The sequence below is a fragment of the Rhineura floridana genome, chromosome 11 (assembly GCF_030035675.1).
Source record: "Rhineura floridana isolate rRhiFlo1 chromosome 11, rRhiFlo1.hap2, whole genome shotgun sequence".
NCBI classification, from domain to species: Eukaryota; Metazoa; Chordata; class Lepidosauria; order Squamata; family Rhineuridae; genus Rhineura; species Rhineura floridana.
The window spans coordinates 7,311,307-7,328,628 of record NC_084490.1 but is presented as its reverse complement, the minus strand read 5'-3'; the positions used below and the strand labels follow the sequence as shown (position 1 = coordinate 7,328,628).

Sequence of the window (17,322 nt, the reverse complement as noted above, 5' to 3'; positions counted from 1 at the left end):
TAAGAGACCAGGACCCTGAGGTGGAACCATGACAAGGCGGTGAGCACAGGAAGGGGCCTGACACAGCTCAAGGAAGTGACTGGCTCAAAGTTATCCAGTGAGCTTTGTGGCTAAGTGGAAACTTAGATCCTGGTCCTGTAGGTCCTAGTCCAACACTGTAACCATTACACCACATTAGCATGTGGAAGGGTGAGAGTGACCTGCATCCATGTACAGAATGTGTCATTTTTCCAATATGGTGTTGCAAATGCCCCCAATAGCTTGCTCCAAAATGTGATGCAGTTGCATGGCCATGTAGCTAATCTTCTTCTCCACTAGCTGTGCATTTAATTGCATTAAGAATGGGGTCTAAATTCATAGAGATACACATGCATAGAGCTCCTCTGCATGAAAGCAGATCCTAGGCCAAATCTGGTTTTCCTTTGTGTGAAGATCTACATGTGGAGCCCCAGTACACACTGGACTGGGGAAAGGCCATGGCTCAGTAGCAGAGCATCTGCTTTGCACGTGGATGATCCCAGGGTCAATTCCCAGCTTCTCCAAGTAGGGCTGGGAGTGTACCCTGTCGGAAATCCTTGAGAGTCACTGCCAGTCATTGTAAACAATACTGAGCTAGGTGGACCAGTGGTCTGACTCGGTATAGGGCAACGTCCTATGCTCCTACAAACAGTTATCTGGCACAGGAACAGAAGTTCAGCCAGGAAGAGATAAGAAGGATGGGAAGTGGTCTATGAATAGTTTTAATTAATAAATAACCCACCCACCCCCAAAGGGCCTTGGAACACAGTCATTAATGACATTTACCAAATCAGCACAAGAACCACCAGCTAGAATGGAATGGCTGTTTAGATGGGGTAGCCTCCTGTTAGCAAAGTCAGTTAAATAATGCAGAGACCAGAGAGAAAAGTCCTGATAATACTTTATTGAGCAAACTGAACAAAAACAGTGTATAATTTGAGAAGAAAGGAACAGTTCAGGAGCTCCACTGTCAATCATACAGAGGAAAAACTTCCTCGGAATGAGACAGCTAATCAGAGCATGTGCTACTTCACTAAAGATCATGATGCTCTGGACTCAGTGAATGATTTCTGCTTTTGTACTTACAACACCTCCTGAGTAAGAGCACAGTCTACTCTACTGGAGATGCAAATTGAGAGAGAAAAAACCATAAAACAGCATGAGAAACATAATAGGATATAATTATGCTCTTTCATTCCCTCTCTTAATAAGCTGTTCCTTTTTGTTCAGCTTGGGCACCAGCAGAATAATATAGCATTTGGGGACAAAGATACAGCCCAGCAGCCCAGCACTGGAAGCCAAGATGGAGAAGATCTCCACAGCCACCATGTATTTCCCCTTCGTGCTCAGGTAGGTTGGGACAAAAGACAACCAAACACTGCAAAACATCAACATGCTGAAGGTGATGAACTTGGCTTCATTGAAAGTGTCTGGCAGCTTCCTGGCCAGGAATGCCACAGTGAAGCTGATGATGGCTAGAAGTCCCATGTAGCCCAGGACAACATAAAACATGATGACAGACCCTTCGTTACATTCTAGTACTATCTCCTGAGTAAGTGATTGCATGTCCAAATCTGGGAATGAAGGAGAGATTCCTTGCCACACCACACAGATGCTTGCTTGCATAAAAGAGCAGGAAAGGATAATGGAGTTGGACAGTCCTTTCCCCACCCACTTCCTCATGCTGGACCCTGGTTTGGTGGCCATGAAAGCAACAACCACAGTGATGGTTTTGGCCAGCACACAAGAAACAGCCACAGAGAAGATGATGCCAAATGCAGATTGACGGATAAAGCAGGTCACCTTTGTAGGTCTTCCGATAAACAGCAAAGAACAGAGGAAACAGAGGAGGAGGGCAACGAGAAGAAGGTAGCTGATGTCCCGGTTGTTGGCTTTGACTATGGGGGTATCTCTGTGCTTGATAAAAACTCCAAGCACAAAAGCTGTGGTGAGTGACAAAGAAACAGCAACTGATGTAAAACCGATCCCTAAAGATTCTTCATAAGACAGAAAGTTTATCACTTTTGTTATGCATCTATCTCTACTCCGGCTTGGGTATTGGTCTTCTGGGCATGTGAAACACTTGTCCATGTCTAGAAACAAAGAAAAGACAAAGTCAGTGTATATGTACACTGATTTAGATTGTTACAGCTGCATTATTCATTTGGAATTCAATGTGGGAGTTGCTAAGCATTCCACCTTTGAGCTGCTGGTTCTATGAGTTTATAAAAAGCACTCACACAAATTAGGGATCGTTTCAAGCAGGAGTCTCTCGATGCACACACAGCAGCAAAGTAGGTAAAAGTAAGTAAGCAAAGTCTGCACACACAGCCATGTTCAGATGCATCCTTAGCTGCTGAAACTGAGGGTCATCTCTCCATAACATGCAGGACATTGCCCTGTTTTAATGGTGCTGAAGAGATACCAGCATATAAGAGGAAGAAACAACATGCTTCCGACTCATTGAATGAAGACAAAAGATCCAGCCCTTTGTAGGGACTTCATGGAGTCCTAGCTGTATTTTGCAAGTCATAATTATGACTTCAGTGGGTGTGGCCATGATCTGGACTGCAAAAACTGAAGTTCTAAAATGGGTGGCAGAGCAGGACAAAGATCAGCACCACACTGAACATCCTCTTGGCCCAACAATCTCCAGTGGAGATTTGTTTCTTGTCTCACACTCTGCCAGTTGAGATCATCAGAGACACAAGTCTTCAAGAGCCTTCAGCTCTGAAAACTGCTTGTGCGTCGAACCTTTTTATCCCCCAAAGATTCATAAAAGCCACATTTGTTTTGAAAGTACTAAAAGCAAACAGCCACAAAAAATGCAAACAATGTTGAACCACACGTCGCCATGGCTGTGCATTCCTTTCAATAAATGATCAACTGCATTGGGGGAGGAGTATCTCTACGTCCAAGGGCCACACTTCCTTCTATGTAACATTTTAGGTCCCACATGCCAGGTTTGGGTGTGGCCAGGAACAAAAATGTGTGTGGCCAGGGGCAAAAGCTTAGTGGAGGATCTGACGCTACTCATAACATTTGTACTCTAGGCTATATTTGTGTCACATAGAAGTCAAAGTGTTCTACACTCACAAGCAGACCTCTCCATCCTCCAACAAGGCATGTAAAGGTGCTGCCGCAGTTCAAGATGCATTCCAGCCAGGCAAAAGCATTTGAGGACACTGTGGAGTAGTAGGGTTAGGGGTGTGGCCTAGTGAGAGTCCCAAGAGCCAGATAGAGAGTCCTGGAGGGCCACATTTGTCCTCCTGGCCTGAGGTTCCTCAACCTTGATCTGAATTAACCCAGTTTGCTGAACTGTTTGATGCACAACATCACCTACCCTGTTTGTTTGAAATCTTCCCTTCTGGGCATGGAGCACAATCATAGCAGCAAAATTTCTCCCCTTCCTTTTTTCTCTTCTGATAACCAGGGCGGCAGGAGTCACTGCATACAGAGACCGGCATCACCTAGCCATACGAAATGAAGAGATTATAGGATGAAAGGAAACGGGGGGAAATGTTTATTACCTGAAATACAAAGAACTGCACATGGATGAATGCAGAACATGGTGCAGCATGTTCCTGATGAGCCAAAAGAGCTGTTGCAGGGCAGCAACTGAGGTGGACTTACATCTGAGCTAGTGAACAACAGCAGAAGCATCTCTTTTTTTATTTTTATTTGAAGCTGTCTTTCCCCCACCCTCCACAATGAGGTTTTCTCAACAAATGATGCATCTGCTGAAGGGCACACCATCAGAATGAACCACTGTCCAAACACAGATGTTCCCAGTTGTAATGTTGCACCCTGAAGCAGATAACATTATGCAGTACATAAGGAAGGATTTCTGCCAGCAGAAATCAAAGTGCAGACTCTGTTATACTGTATATCTGTCTCTATCCCACCTATCTCAGACCTACCTTAGTTTAATCAAGACATAGTAAATATTTTTACCATGTTTCACTTGTACAGGATCCCCATCCTTCCATATGCTGTGAGGTATGAAGATATTCAGTGCTTTACAGTGCAATCCTACATATGTTTCCTCAGAAGTACTCCCCACTGCATTCAATAGGATTTAGTCTCACGTAACTGTGTACAGGATTGCAGCCTTAGTGTATTATCTCTATTTCTTGAACGTAAAAGGTGGCACTGGTTTTATTATAGAGCCAGACCACCCATAATGTATAGAATCAGTCCATCTTAACCAGATCCAATGGGCTTGTTGCAGGACAGTCAATTTTGTCTGAATATTATTTATTTATTTATTATTTAAATTTATTCTGCCCTTCTTCCCAGTAGGAGTCCAGGGCATTAACTGGTTTCATGGAACAACAGTGGCCTAGAGGGGATGTGGATTCTACATCACTGGAGGTCTTAAAACAGAGACCAAGACTTGCCTGTTGGGGATCCTGAAGCTCTTCACTTCCTGCTTCAAATGGGGAAGGGTTGCACTAGATGGCTATCTGCTCCCCTCCAACCCTATGATTCTCTGGCATAGTCAAGTTTTGCAGTGAAAAAAATTGCAGTCTCAAGATCACCCATCTTGAAGATTGAATAGCCTGTAAGAATGCCCTAGAATCCATACCTGGTTAAAGCTCTTGGGCCACACAATTTTATCATTAATAGTGAACTGTTTTCCTTCAGGAGCCTTTGGGTCCATTTTTCCAACTTTTAATTTAAGGAAGGACTTGTTTGGGAAGAAGACAATGTTCATGATGTCAAATGTGCCTTTGAGTTCCCCACGATCATTAAAAGACACAGTTTCTCCAGCTGAGTTGTTAAATGAACTGCCTTGAAGAAATGGGTGGAGCTGGTGGGAAGAGGAAAAAAACAAACACATGGGAAACATAGTGGAGATTTCTTTTGTCATTCTGGGTCCGGCTTGCTCACTTTAGTGGGTACCTCTAGGGAAGTATGCATGTGCTGACTTTTTTTTTCTGGCGCTCCGTATGCTGAGGAAACTCGAGACCCCACCAGTGTTCTAAATACGAGCTCACACAACATATGCTGGGATCTACAGAAAGAAGCATGCTTGCTCCAACCCTACCCCAACACTCTTTGTGTCACTCTCTCTGAGTTGGAGGGCAAATTTCTAAAGTAGGGAGACTCATGTATTCCTGGATGATCCCCATGAATTTTAGAACTCTGGGAAATCAAGGTTCGTGACTCCTCAACTACAGGAGACCCCTTGCTTCATACATTTACAGAGCAATCCAAACCCAAAATCCAGTGGGCTGGGCAGATCTTGTGTTCTGGATGAGAAGGAGTTCAGCCGGAGCTCAGCTAGCATAACTCCATGATCCCAGTGAGGGCTGGATTAAGACATGCTGAGGCCCTAAGCCATGTCAATATTCAGAGTTCTCATACCATAAAAAAAAGTGTGTTGTGTTATAATAGAAAGGGCAGAGCTTGGAAAAGTTACTTTTTTAAAACTACAACTCCCATCAGCCCCAGCCAGCATGGCCACTGGATTGGGCTGATGGGAGTTGTAGTTCAAAAAAGTAACTTTTCCAAGCTCTGAGAAAGGGTAATTTAAAAATGGCATATCATTATATTTGCATATATACAGAGACAAAGAGGCAATGAAAGACAACTAAAGAAACTTACCCTGCAAAAAGCTTTATTCAATTTCTAAAATCCCTTTCACACTGCAGTACCTGTTGCGTTAAGGAACAACAGCTTTTTCAGCCGATATACTGGCATTTCGTCCAACTGTCTTTCACATGGCTTGTTTTCATCCCTTACCCATGCACACTGTTCTCCACTGTGTAGCAGGTCTACGATATCGTCCCTTCGCCATGCAAGCCCTTTCCCTTTAGGATCTGACTTTTTAAATTGTTTTGGTTGTATCAAGACAGGGGTGTGTGTGGGAAATGCTGCTGCTATCTGTGCCAAAGCCGGAATACCGGTACAACATTTGTCAGGCAAAAAACAACATGCAACGAAAGGGTGGGAATGCACTGCATGCTGGGATGCTTGTCATGTGAGAGCTGCAGCTAGTGAAAAACTCCTGCAATCTTCCGGGTTCCCAGCCTTGCTAACGGATTGTTTCTGGTATTTATCATGGAAATTAGTGCTAAACTTCCATTACATTCCGCTAGAATTCTGGAGCTAGCTTGTGCATCATGTGAAAGATCAAATATAATAAGTAAATTACCAGGTAAGAAATCGTCAGATAACAGAATAAATTGCAGTGTGAAAGCAGCCTTAGTGTATATGAAACTGAAGACGTCTAATGTGGAGATAATGTAGTGTGATGCGTATAGTCCAACAGTCCTGGAAGAGCAGTTGATGGGATGGAGATCCAAGAGATCAGGGTTCAGAATTTTGGTGGTAGATTATAGAGAATAATAGAATTGTAGAGTTGGAAGGGGCCTATAAGGCCATCAAATCCAGCCCCCTGCTCAATGCAAGAATCCAACTTAAAGCATACCCAACAGGTGGCTATTGAGCTGCTTCTTAAATGCCTCCAGTGTTGGAGAGCCCAACACCTCCCTCAGTCATTAGTTCCATTCTCATAACGTTCTAACAGTTAAGAGGTTTTTCCTGATGTTCAGCTGAAATCTGCCTTCCTATAACTTGAGACCATTATTCCTTGCCCTGCACTCTGGGACAATTAAGAAGAGATCCTGGCCCGCCTCTGTGTGTCAACCTTTCAAGTACCTGAAGAATGCTATCATATCTCCCCTCAGTTTTTTCTTCTCAAGGCTGGACATGTCCAGTTCTTTCAGTCTCTCCAAATAGGGCTTTGTTTCTAGTCCCCGATCATCCTCGTTGCCCTCCTCTGAACCTGTTCCAGTTTGTTTGCATTCGTCCTAAAATGAGATGTCCAGAACTGGATACAGAACTGGATGGAATACCAACATGAGGCCTAACCAATGCTAAATAGAGGGGAACTATACTTGGGAACTATACTTCTGTTAATGCAGCCTAAAATAGCATTTGCCTTTTTTGTAGTCACATCACATTGTTGGCTCATATGAAAGGTTATTTCAGCCAAAGCAATTTCAATTAGAATACATTTTCTTAGTTATCTCCAACTTATTTAGAAGCTCCTCATAATGTGAGACCCTAAGCCATGGTTTACTTGATGTGTTTCTAAATCCAGTACTGATACTAGCTCAGGGATATGCCAAGGTAAGTCTCCCAACCTGGCTGAGATGAGGCCATGCTTGCTCAGCTGGTGGAACTTACACTGGGGTAAATTCCCAAAAAGTGTCATTCTGGGGGCATGGTGAGGGCGGTATGGGCCAAGGAGTATCATACAGCTATTGAAAACTGAATTTAGCTCTGTCACGTGAACCAGGGGCCAGTCCTTAAAACTCGGGTCCATGCTCACACATCAGCCAAAGACCCATCTAGTCCAGCATCCTCTCCTCACAGTGGGCAACCAGATGCCCCTAGTAAGCCTGCAGGCAACACCTGTGTGCAACAGCACTCTCCCTAGTTCTGATGCCTAGCAGCTGGTAGTCAGAGGCCTCCTGCCTAAAACAGTGGAGGCTGAATATAGCCATTGTGGCTAATAGCTATCAACAGCCTTATCCTCCATGAATCTGTTGAATCCTAGCCATCCAAGGTGATGGACATCACTTGTAGAAGCCAAGTCCATAGGTTAAATAAGTGTTGTTTGAAGTAGTCCTTTCTTTTGCCTATCCTGACTCTTCTAACATTCAGCTTCATTGGATGGTCCCAAGTTCTAGAATGATAAGACGGGGGAAAAAAATCTCTCTGTCCACTTTCTCCACATGAGGCATCATTTTACACAGCACTGTCATACATATTTTTGTCATGCCCTAGCTACATACAAGATGGATTATTTCTCAGAAACTGTAATTAGTTGAAGGGATGGCTGCCACAATGTGAAGAGGAGTCTCAGGCTTGGAGGATATAACTCCTATATGATACCAGCTTCTGCTTGCCTGTTCATTGTGGAGCCGGGTTTAATTTCCTGGTGTTTATCTTTAAAGTCCCAAATAGTCTGGCTCATGTTATCTGAAGAACTATCATCTCCCTTTACGAACCTAAGTTTGTCCTCGGATTTTTTAAAAAATTCTGTGTCCCATTGCTGATGGACATGTGGTGGGTAGAATCAGGCCTTTTCCTCTACAGTGAAAACTTCTCTCTTTCCCCACATTTCAATGGTTTTTGAGAACCCATTGGTTTAGATATGTAATCAAGTTTAATACCTATTGCCACAAGATGGTTCTGTTTTGATGTTACAGACCTGTTGGGTTTATTGCGACTGAGGGCTCCTTTGGGAAGAAGGGCAGCATATAATTTATTTATTTAACAAAATTTATATGTTTGAATGTAAAGAATTCTAGGCAGTCTACAGAAACCATGAAACCATCATCATTATAGAATCATAGAGTTGGAAGGGGTCCATAAGGCCATCAAGTCCAGCCCTGTGATCAAATCAGGAATCCAGCTTAAAACCTACCCGACCGGTGACTGTCCAGCTGCCTCTTGAACAATAATTGTTGTTGTTGTGAGATTACCTGCCAAGGCTGAAGATCCTGAAGTTCAAGTCTTTCACCACCCACCATTGCTCGGGTTTTAGACCTAGATGAGTCCATGGCTTGCAGTGCATGTGCTACAGCATAAACAGCATTATAGATGCTGTAGCTGTGGCCACTCATGCTCACTTCAAAAGCAGATGTAGGAAGGCTGTCAAGCTTCTCATCCCCAGTACATGTTCCACTGCTCCCCCATGATGTCTGGCGAATTGGAAATGAACAAAAGAACACATCCTCCCAAAAAAGTTTGAGAAAACCATCCACTTCTGTCGAGTCAGGTTTTATGCTCTGAAGGTATGCATTGAACCCTTGAGGTTCATTTGAGTGAATTGCAAAGGAAATAGTCCCTGGGAATAATTCACACTTCCTCAAATGGGCCTTTATTTCAAAGTCTATCTGAGCTGTCATAATCCATACTTTCTCACCATTGGAGCCTTTCCTATATCCATAATTATATCCATGACTATGTGAACAGATTAAGACAGTCATCCACACAAAAGTCAAAGTTTCACCATAGACTATATATGTTTTGGTGTTAGTATCCATTAAAGGGACATGGATATTCCACAATACACCACCAAGTCCATCCTTGGCAGCCACGGTATGGTCTTGCTTTGGAAGCCTTTTTGTGAAGGCTGAACAGATTCCACCCTGGGAAAGGAGTGTCTCCATGGTCTCCAAGAAATGGTCTCCGCTGTCATCATATACAGCAAAGAGTCCGACCCATGTCCATCCAAAATGCTGCAGCAAGCGGATAATCCCTCGGTACTGCTGGGTTTCATTTGGGACCATGCGGTAAAAGGAAGGGATCTTCATTGTGTTCCTTCCTTCTGGAGCAAATGATCCAAATGTGAGCTAAAAGAGAATGGACTGATATTTTAGAGTTAGGGTAAAAGAATTATCTGAGTGGATGTCTATATTTACCATTTTATTTCAGGTAATTTAGCCTTTCTGCTAAAAAGTATACCACAGGGATGCTATCAGTTAGGGCTGGGCACTCTCTCTCTCTCTAGGATAACCTGGGGACCACCATCCCTGTCCCTGATCTTTCCCTGAAACAATTCAGGGAAGAGGCTAATGCATGCAATCAGAAGAGTAGGGGTATTTTAAACTTTTCTCAATACGGTGTAAATGTATTATGTCCATTGTCCCTACCAGTAGAATATAAGCATATCACAATTCCCGAGGGCTCTTTCCCACAGGCACAGAGTTTCAAAAGCTCAACAGGAAGGATTTTTCTTTTTAGTAGGGTTGGGAATGTCAGGAGAATTAGTTGATATATAAAAAAATGTACATGTCCTGATTCAAACAAATATGATACAGTGTAGACCTCAGGTTTAAAACAAGAAACTGAAGCTTAATCCAGACAAGACTGTGGCAGTGTTAGATGGTGGTTCTCTAGCCTTCATCCACACTGCTTTTTAAAAAAGCAGTCTGGTTGACTTTGGGCTGGTATAGCACAGTGGGAAGGAGACCCTGGCTGGAAGTCCAGAGACTGTGAGCTCAAATCCCCGCTCGTGTCTCCTGGGTGTCAAAGGCCAGCTAAAGATCACCCCCGGAGTGAGTGGCTCAGGGGTTACGTGCCCTGCCACCTGTGCAGCCGTGGGCAAGGTGCACAGTCCTAAAGAGCCCAGTTGCCTCCAGCTGGCAGTTGCGGACAAGGAAGGGGCTGGCTCGTGCAGCTGTGGCAAGCTGAGCAGGCCCTAGCCAGCTGGGGAGGACTAGCCTCAGAGGGAGGCAATCGTAAACCCCCTCTGAATACCGCTTACCATGAAAACCCTATTCATAAGTCGGGATTGACTTGAAGGCAGTCCATCCATTGGGGTATATTTGGACCCCAATGAGATTTCCAATGGAAGGATGGGGTCACTTTATACCCCAGAGGCCTTTCGGGGACACTGTAAGTGTGCTTGGCACTACTAAAGCACCTTGAACCACAAAACTCACTTATTCAGAGGAGGTAGATTTTTTTTCTGAGTAGTATTTGTTGGCCCTTTCTTCACACATATTGAATAAACTGGGGCATTTTTGGACCTGGGTGCTTTTTTAAAGTTATTTTTGTTGCCAGAAGAAAAGCCGTAAGTGGTAACTGGCTGAAATGTGAATATACTGTATGGGTAACATTTTGTGACAATGTCTTAGAATGACAGCCCTGTAGGTCTACTTATGTGCAAAAATTTTCCCCCAAGGTTTTTTGCTGGGTTATTTTCTGGACCCCACTGATTTTTTGTTTCCAGAAGGAGAATGGTAAGTGGCAATTGGCTGAAATTTGGGACACTCTATACTGGTTAAAATTTATGGCATAGTCCTACAAGGACAACCCTGTAGGTCTACTCATGTATAACTTACACAATAAAAGGCAGGAATCTTCCCCCAGGGCTTGTGGCTGGGGTATATTTTGAACCAAGGTGCTTTTTTTGTTTCCAGAAGGAAAATAGTAAGTAGTAACTTACTGAAGTTTGAGACACTGTACAGGTTAAAATTTGTGATAATGTCCTCGAATGACAGCCCTGCGGGTCTACTTAACAGTAGATTACACAAATAGAAGTGCACCTCAGGTCCAAATGGACCCCATAAGGTTGGATGAAGGCTAAACCAGATGGATAGGTTGTGGCCTGATCTGGATGGGATTACACTCCCTCTGAAAGAGCAGGTTTGTAGCTTCAAGGTACTCCTGGATCAATTGATGCTTGAAGCACAAATGGCCTTGGTGATGCAGAGTGTCTTCCACCAGTTTCATCTGGTGGCCCAGCTGTGCCCCTATCTGGACAGGGATAGCTTACCTTCTGTTGTCTATGGTTTGGTAACCTATAAGTTAGGCTTCTGCAATGTGTTATATGTGAGGCTGCCTTCGAAGACAGTTCAGAAACTGCAGCTGGTGAAGAATTGAGTGGCCAGACAGCTGACAGGGGTAAGTTGGTCTGTACAAATAACACAAATTCTGGCATGATTGCACTAGCTACCAATTAGTTTTTGGGGTCAATTCAAAGTGTCTCACAACCTCAGTGCTTCAAGGACTGCACGTCCCCATATGAACAGACCCAGACCCTCCGTTTATCATCAGAGGCGCTTCTTCATGTGTCATCTCTACGAGAGGCTCAGAGGGTAGAAACAGGAAAATGGGTCTTTGCAGTGATGGCTACCCGGCTGTAGAATGCTCTCCCCAGTAAGACACACCTGGTGCCATCTCTATCTACCTTTAGATTACAGGCAAAGGCTCTTTGGCCATTGATGTGCACTGTCTCAATTATTCTTTTGGTTATTTGGCGGGTTTCTAAGTTATTTATTGGGTACTATGTATGTTGCCGTTTGGTTTTACTATATTGAAGAAGATGATATTTGGAAACCTAGACATTTAATTTTTAAATTTTGTGCCTGGACAACTTTAACAATAAATAAAGCCACAGGTCATTGTTAAACCCTGAGGATTTTGATTTTACATTCAAGATTTGTATTACTTCTCTGAAAACAAAAGGACTAGCAAATCTAAGTGTCTGTAAAAGCCAATTTTAATTTTGTACTGCCCTCTGAGCTGGCCCAATGCTGCCAGAGGGAAAACAAGCCTTTGAAATTGAGTTTGACTTACATCACCCTTTTTGTTGGTATTATGTTGAGCCATGTTGTCAGGTCCCATGACTGAGCTGAACAGAGTTAGGAACCAGCATAAGCCCCTCTCAGTCCCATCCTCCTTACCACGGAACATCCATTTTGGGGGCTTCTGTTATGGCTCACTTGACTGAGCTGGGATAAGCAAGTTAAGTCAATGTACCTCTGGCTGAACCGGAATGAGCAAGTTACACCAGCATAACTAAGCTTAGCTGGTAACTATCCAGCTGAGCTAGAGATCCACCAGATCCTAACTCATTCATCCCAGCTGATCTGGGGTTTGGATTGCATCCTAAGAGTAATATATAACAACTGTTATCCTAGAATTAAGATATTACCATTCATTATAAATGTTCTAGCATTCTAACCATTTTCTGATATTTGCTTTACTAATTGGAGGAAATCTGGTTTCAGGATTTGTTTAATTACACTCCCTATACCATGTTAGAACTGGTTTTCCTTTTTCTCAGTTTTGTAACATATTGTAGAAATTGTTTAAATGTTATGTACATATAAATGTTCCACCGTAATGTGATTCCCATCTAAGGGCAAACTCCAAACCCCAAATATGGCGGGTTGATTGAGTTTGTATCTGGTGCACCTTCAGGTCAGCCTAGCTATGCCAGTGTAAATCACCAATTCTGACTCAGCCACAGATTTGCCAATTTAGCTTGTTCACCCAGGCTCAGCCGGGGTTCAGTCAGTTAAGATGAGACCAGTGTAATTCATGCTGGCGTAATCCCAAAAAAGGGGCATTCCAAGGGAGTGGCAGAGGCAGGACTGAGCAGTGGGAAATTACACCAGATTCTAACTCACTTCATCACATCACCTGGAAATCCAGCAGGTCATACACCAATGTAAGTCAAACTCTATTGTAAAGGCATGTTTTCCCTCTGCCAGGCTTTGGCTGGCTCACCAGGCAACAGCCTCACTCCTGAATGGGGTGTGGACCTGGCATACTTTACGTTGGCTTCCCTGACTCAAGACTGCTCCCTAAATTTTCTTCCATGGAAGTAGATTGGGGCATTCACCATTTATTTTTCCAAGAAATCTTAAAAATAATATACATGTTATGGTTGAATTTCATACCACTTTTCTCAGATGAAAGTTAAATCTACAATTTTCAAAAATTTCCATGCCTTAATGTACAGATCTTACCTGTGGAATCTTGTAGAGACTTAAGATGTCTGCTATGTAGAATGAGATATCATAGGAAAGTCCCCCAACGAGTACTATGAGGTTTTTCTGGGAGCGACATTTGTAGTTTGGGATAAATCTATGTGATTTGAAGAGCTGATTCAGAGTGGTCCGATAGGTCATCCTTGCATCATAGTAGCTGTCATAGATGTGGAACCCAAGTGTAACATTGGGCAAGATCTTTGGTTTTTCATTGATCTCATTTACGGCAAATGCCAAGGCACGAGCATGCTGGTAGGACTTTGTTATTGCACTGCAAAGAGAGTTGCATATTCTTTCAGAGAAAATTTTATCACAATACTGTTCAATTCAAGCTTTAAATAAGGCAACTGATTTTGGAAAGCAGTTGATACAATAACTATCAGCATCCTGCCATCCTTGCTTGAATGTAGCAAGCTCACAGTGCTTAACAACTATAGAGATAACTCAACAACCATGATTTGAGAACAAATCTAAAGGATGAAGCCAAGAAACATATTGGAATACAAGCCATTATGTGAATCTGTATCTGACATAGAAACAAGGAAACAAGATAGCAGAGATGGATGTGAATGTGTAAAATACAGATGCAAAGGAGGTAACGTCATAATCTGGAAAATGGTGGTGGCACCATATGTAAAGCAGGGTGCAACCATCCTCTAAAAAACACCTCGTAGCATTTTGTTCCTCTGCCTACTCATCCAACACAATTGTTCCTAAACAGGCAGGCAGGCAGCAGCAGGACTGAAGACTGCATTGTCAGCAGTGGTGGAGCTCCTTGGAAAGGGATACACGGAAATCTGCATCTCTGCATGCTAGCCCAACGTCAGCTGAGGGAAGCAGCTGCAGCGGAGGCAGAGATGGGTGTGCAAGTTCTGATGATTAGCTTGCAATCCAGAGCTTGGAAAAGTTACTTTTTTTAACTACAACTCCCATCAGCCCAATCCAGTGGCCATGCTGACTGGGGCTGATGGGAGTTGTAGTTCAAAAAAGTAACTTTTCCAAGCTCTGGAATGCCTCATACACAGTGCTTTGCCTACCTTACACCAATGTCATGTATGATGTCAGGTGAAGGGCAGGATGAAATTATATGAAGGACCAATCGGGCAGGCACAATTCAGTCCACAAGACAAAGTTTCCCTACTGCTGATCTAAATGGACAGATCAATCTGCTTTCACCAGACTATCTGCCTATTAACTCAGTACTGTTTACTCTGATAGTCTCACTTCAAAGCCTCGGGCAGATTTTTTTTCTTACTCCTGAACCTTTGCAGATGCCAGTAACTGAACTGGATCATTTCTACCTTTAAAAACAAAACAAAACACACACACCCCAAACCCCCCACATTTCATCACTGGACCATGTTCTCCTGGATGCTCATCTTTGTCAGTGTTTTGAGACCTCTTTTGGTTTGTTTCATTTAAAAGTCCAATGTTGTGTGTTTGGCTGTTCTCTGATTTCTCTTCTTGTCGATGCATTCTGCTATTTCCTGCCAATGTGACTATTCATATGTCTCGGTACGAATTAAAGGGGTTGGATCCAGACATGCTCTTCCATAAGTAGAAGGGGTCCTTCCATTTGTGGAACTGGTTCTGATCTAGTGGAAGTTTTATCTGGATTAAAGTCTGAAGGTAGTATGTGCCAATGATCTGCTGTCACAGAGTGTACTCCAACACCTCAGAGCAGCTTTTCACAGGACACAGAGTGCAAAAAGAGGGAAGAAGAAATCAACAGAAAAACTGCTTCCCATTTTTTCCAGCAGAGCATACTATTATTAATTTACTTTTAAAATTTATATCCTGCCCTTCCTTCCAGTAGGAGCCTAGGGTGGCAAACAAACACACTAAAAGCACTCTGAAACATAATAAAAACAGACATTAAAATGTATTAAAACAAAACATATTTAAAAACACACGAAAACATCATTTTAAAAAAGCTTTAAAAAGCAATTCCAACACAGACTGGGATGTCTCTACTTAAAAGGCTTGTTGAAAGAGGAAGGCCTTCAGTAGGTGCCGAAAAGATAACAGAGATGGTGCCTGTCTAATATTTAAGGGGAGGGAATTGCAAAGGGTAGGTGCCACCACACTAAAGGTCTGTTTCCTATGTTGCATGGAGCGAACCTCCTGTTAAGATGGTATCTGCAGGAGGCCCTCAACTGCAGAGCGCAGTGATTGACTGGTTTTATAAGGGGTAAGGCAGTATTTCAGGTATCATGGTTCCAAGCTGCATAGGGCTCTGTACATCAAAATTAGAACTTTGAACTTGGCCCAGTACCTAATGGGCAGTCAATGTAATTCTGTCAACAACAGGGTCAGCAACAGGGAGACATGTTGGCGATACCCTGTCCCTATGAGCAGTCATGCTGCCACATTATGCACCAGCTGGAGCTTCTGGACTATTACTAGAACCCAAAATATGCAAAGCCTGTAGCATACTCAGTACAATTGAAGAAAACTCTGGGATCTACCTTTCACAAGAAGAAGGGTCTCCAGTTATTGGAAGAAGTTCAGGCATGTTGTAAACAATGGGTTGGATTCAAAGGTCTCCTTCCTCCAGTGGCAAAATCTTCCTCAGTTGGAGGAAGACTTTCTCTGTCCTCCAAGGGAGAAAGTTCTCTATCTTGTAGGAAGGGAAACTTTCAATCCAACACAAGGGGGTGGAAACCAGGAGGCTTAAAAAAAATGGTCTCAGTAATTGAAACAGGTGTGCCGGTGTTGGCACACTGCTTTTGTATGTACTCTGAGAATACTACTCCTTGCATTGCAAATTGCTAAGATTACCAAGATCAAATGGGAAGAGGGGAAATCCTTACACTGGATTATGAAAGTTCAGTTCCTTAGAAGGGTGTTGCTTGAAGGATCCTTGAGGGAAAGATAAAAGGACCTGAGAAGAAATTGCACCAACGAGGAGGTCCCCAGGCTGATACCACTCATGGGGAACAGAGAAGGGATCATTAGTGTAGCATTGCATGGTATCTACTTTGGACACCATGTAAGCCAACAGAAGCAGCAACAGTAGAAGCTGAAAGCACATCTTTGCTCTAGGTGCAGACTTTGCTGTGCTTACATGCAGCCCAATTTAAATAAGCTACACTGAGGGCAGCTGACTCTGGCCATATTCTTGGTAAAAAAAAAAGTGTTTGGCCTTTTGCTTTAATATCTCTATTTTTGTAAAAGCATCACTTCAATGAGAGCCAGTACATGCAGATGTGAAGGCAGTACTTTATGATTAAAATAATGGAGTCCTGCCTCCCACTTGCCCCTGATCCCAGCTGCGAATGGCAAATTTGGAAAGATTTATAACCACATTTTGAGTTACTTCTGGATTTTCATATTCCCTTCAGAAGGCTGCTGGAGCTTTGACAAGGAAAATTACTGCCAGTGATTCATATAATTTTAGGCAATTACCCCTTACACAAAATTTGGTCTCTGGGGGACTATGAGTGACAAACACTTTTGCCTCTCCCCCTTTCTGGTCCTTAGAGGGATAGGGAGTGGATAGGTGGTTCAGAAGAACACAGGAGAAGAACAGGAGAGCTAGGCTCTTCCCAAAGGATAAGCCAGAATGATGGATGGAATCTTTGGTCTACAAATGCCAGAAGCCAGAAAAAAAGATGAAAGTGTGGCCCTCCTATGGTAATAATAGTGTTGGCATCCTCTTTTCTGCCCTAATATAAGACAATAAATGTAGGAAGGTAGAAAGGTAGGAAGATAGAAAGGGGCCTTGAACTGAGTAAGCTCATTGGTCTATCTACTTCTGTAATGCCTACACTGACTGGCAGCAGTTCTTTGGGGTTTCAGGCAGGCGACTCTCCTAGCCTTAACTAGAGATGCCAGGGATTGAATCTGGGACCTTCAGCATATAAAGCAGATGCTGTATCACTGAGCTACTTCCCTTCTCCATTTGTGACACAGGAATCACCCTTGAAACTCTTGGCCTGGTGTCCATGGAGTCAGATATGCATTCATTCAATCTTTTATCTTCTCCTACTTAAAGGTA

The 17,322-nt window shown here is 43.2% G+C and overlaps 1 protein-coding gene across 1 annotated transcript; it reads right to left on the bottom strand.

The window, feature by feature from the left end:
- Positions 1-1,200: 1,200 nt before the first annotated feature.
- LOC133366894 (vomeronasal type-2 receptor 26-like) lies at positions 1,201-9,329 on the bottom strand. Its single transcript, XM_061590436.1, has 4 exons — positions 8,520-9,329; positions 4,607-4,831; positions 3,362-3,488; positions 1,201-2,111 (listed from the first exon to the last, which is right to left on the bottom strand). Exons 1-4 carry the CDS (start codon positions 9,327-9,329, stop codon positions 1,201-1,203), a joined length of 2,073 nt encoding a protein of 690 aa, XP_061446420.1.
- Between the last annotated feature and the right edge of the window lie 7,993 nt (positions 9,330-17,322).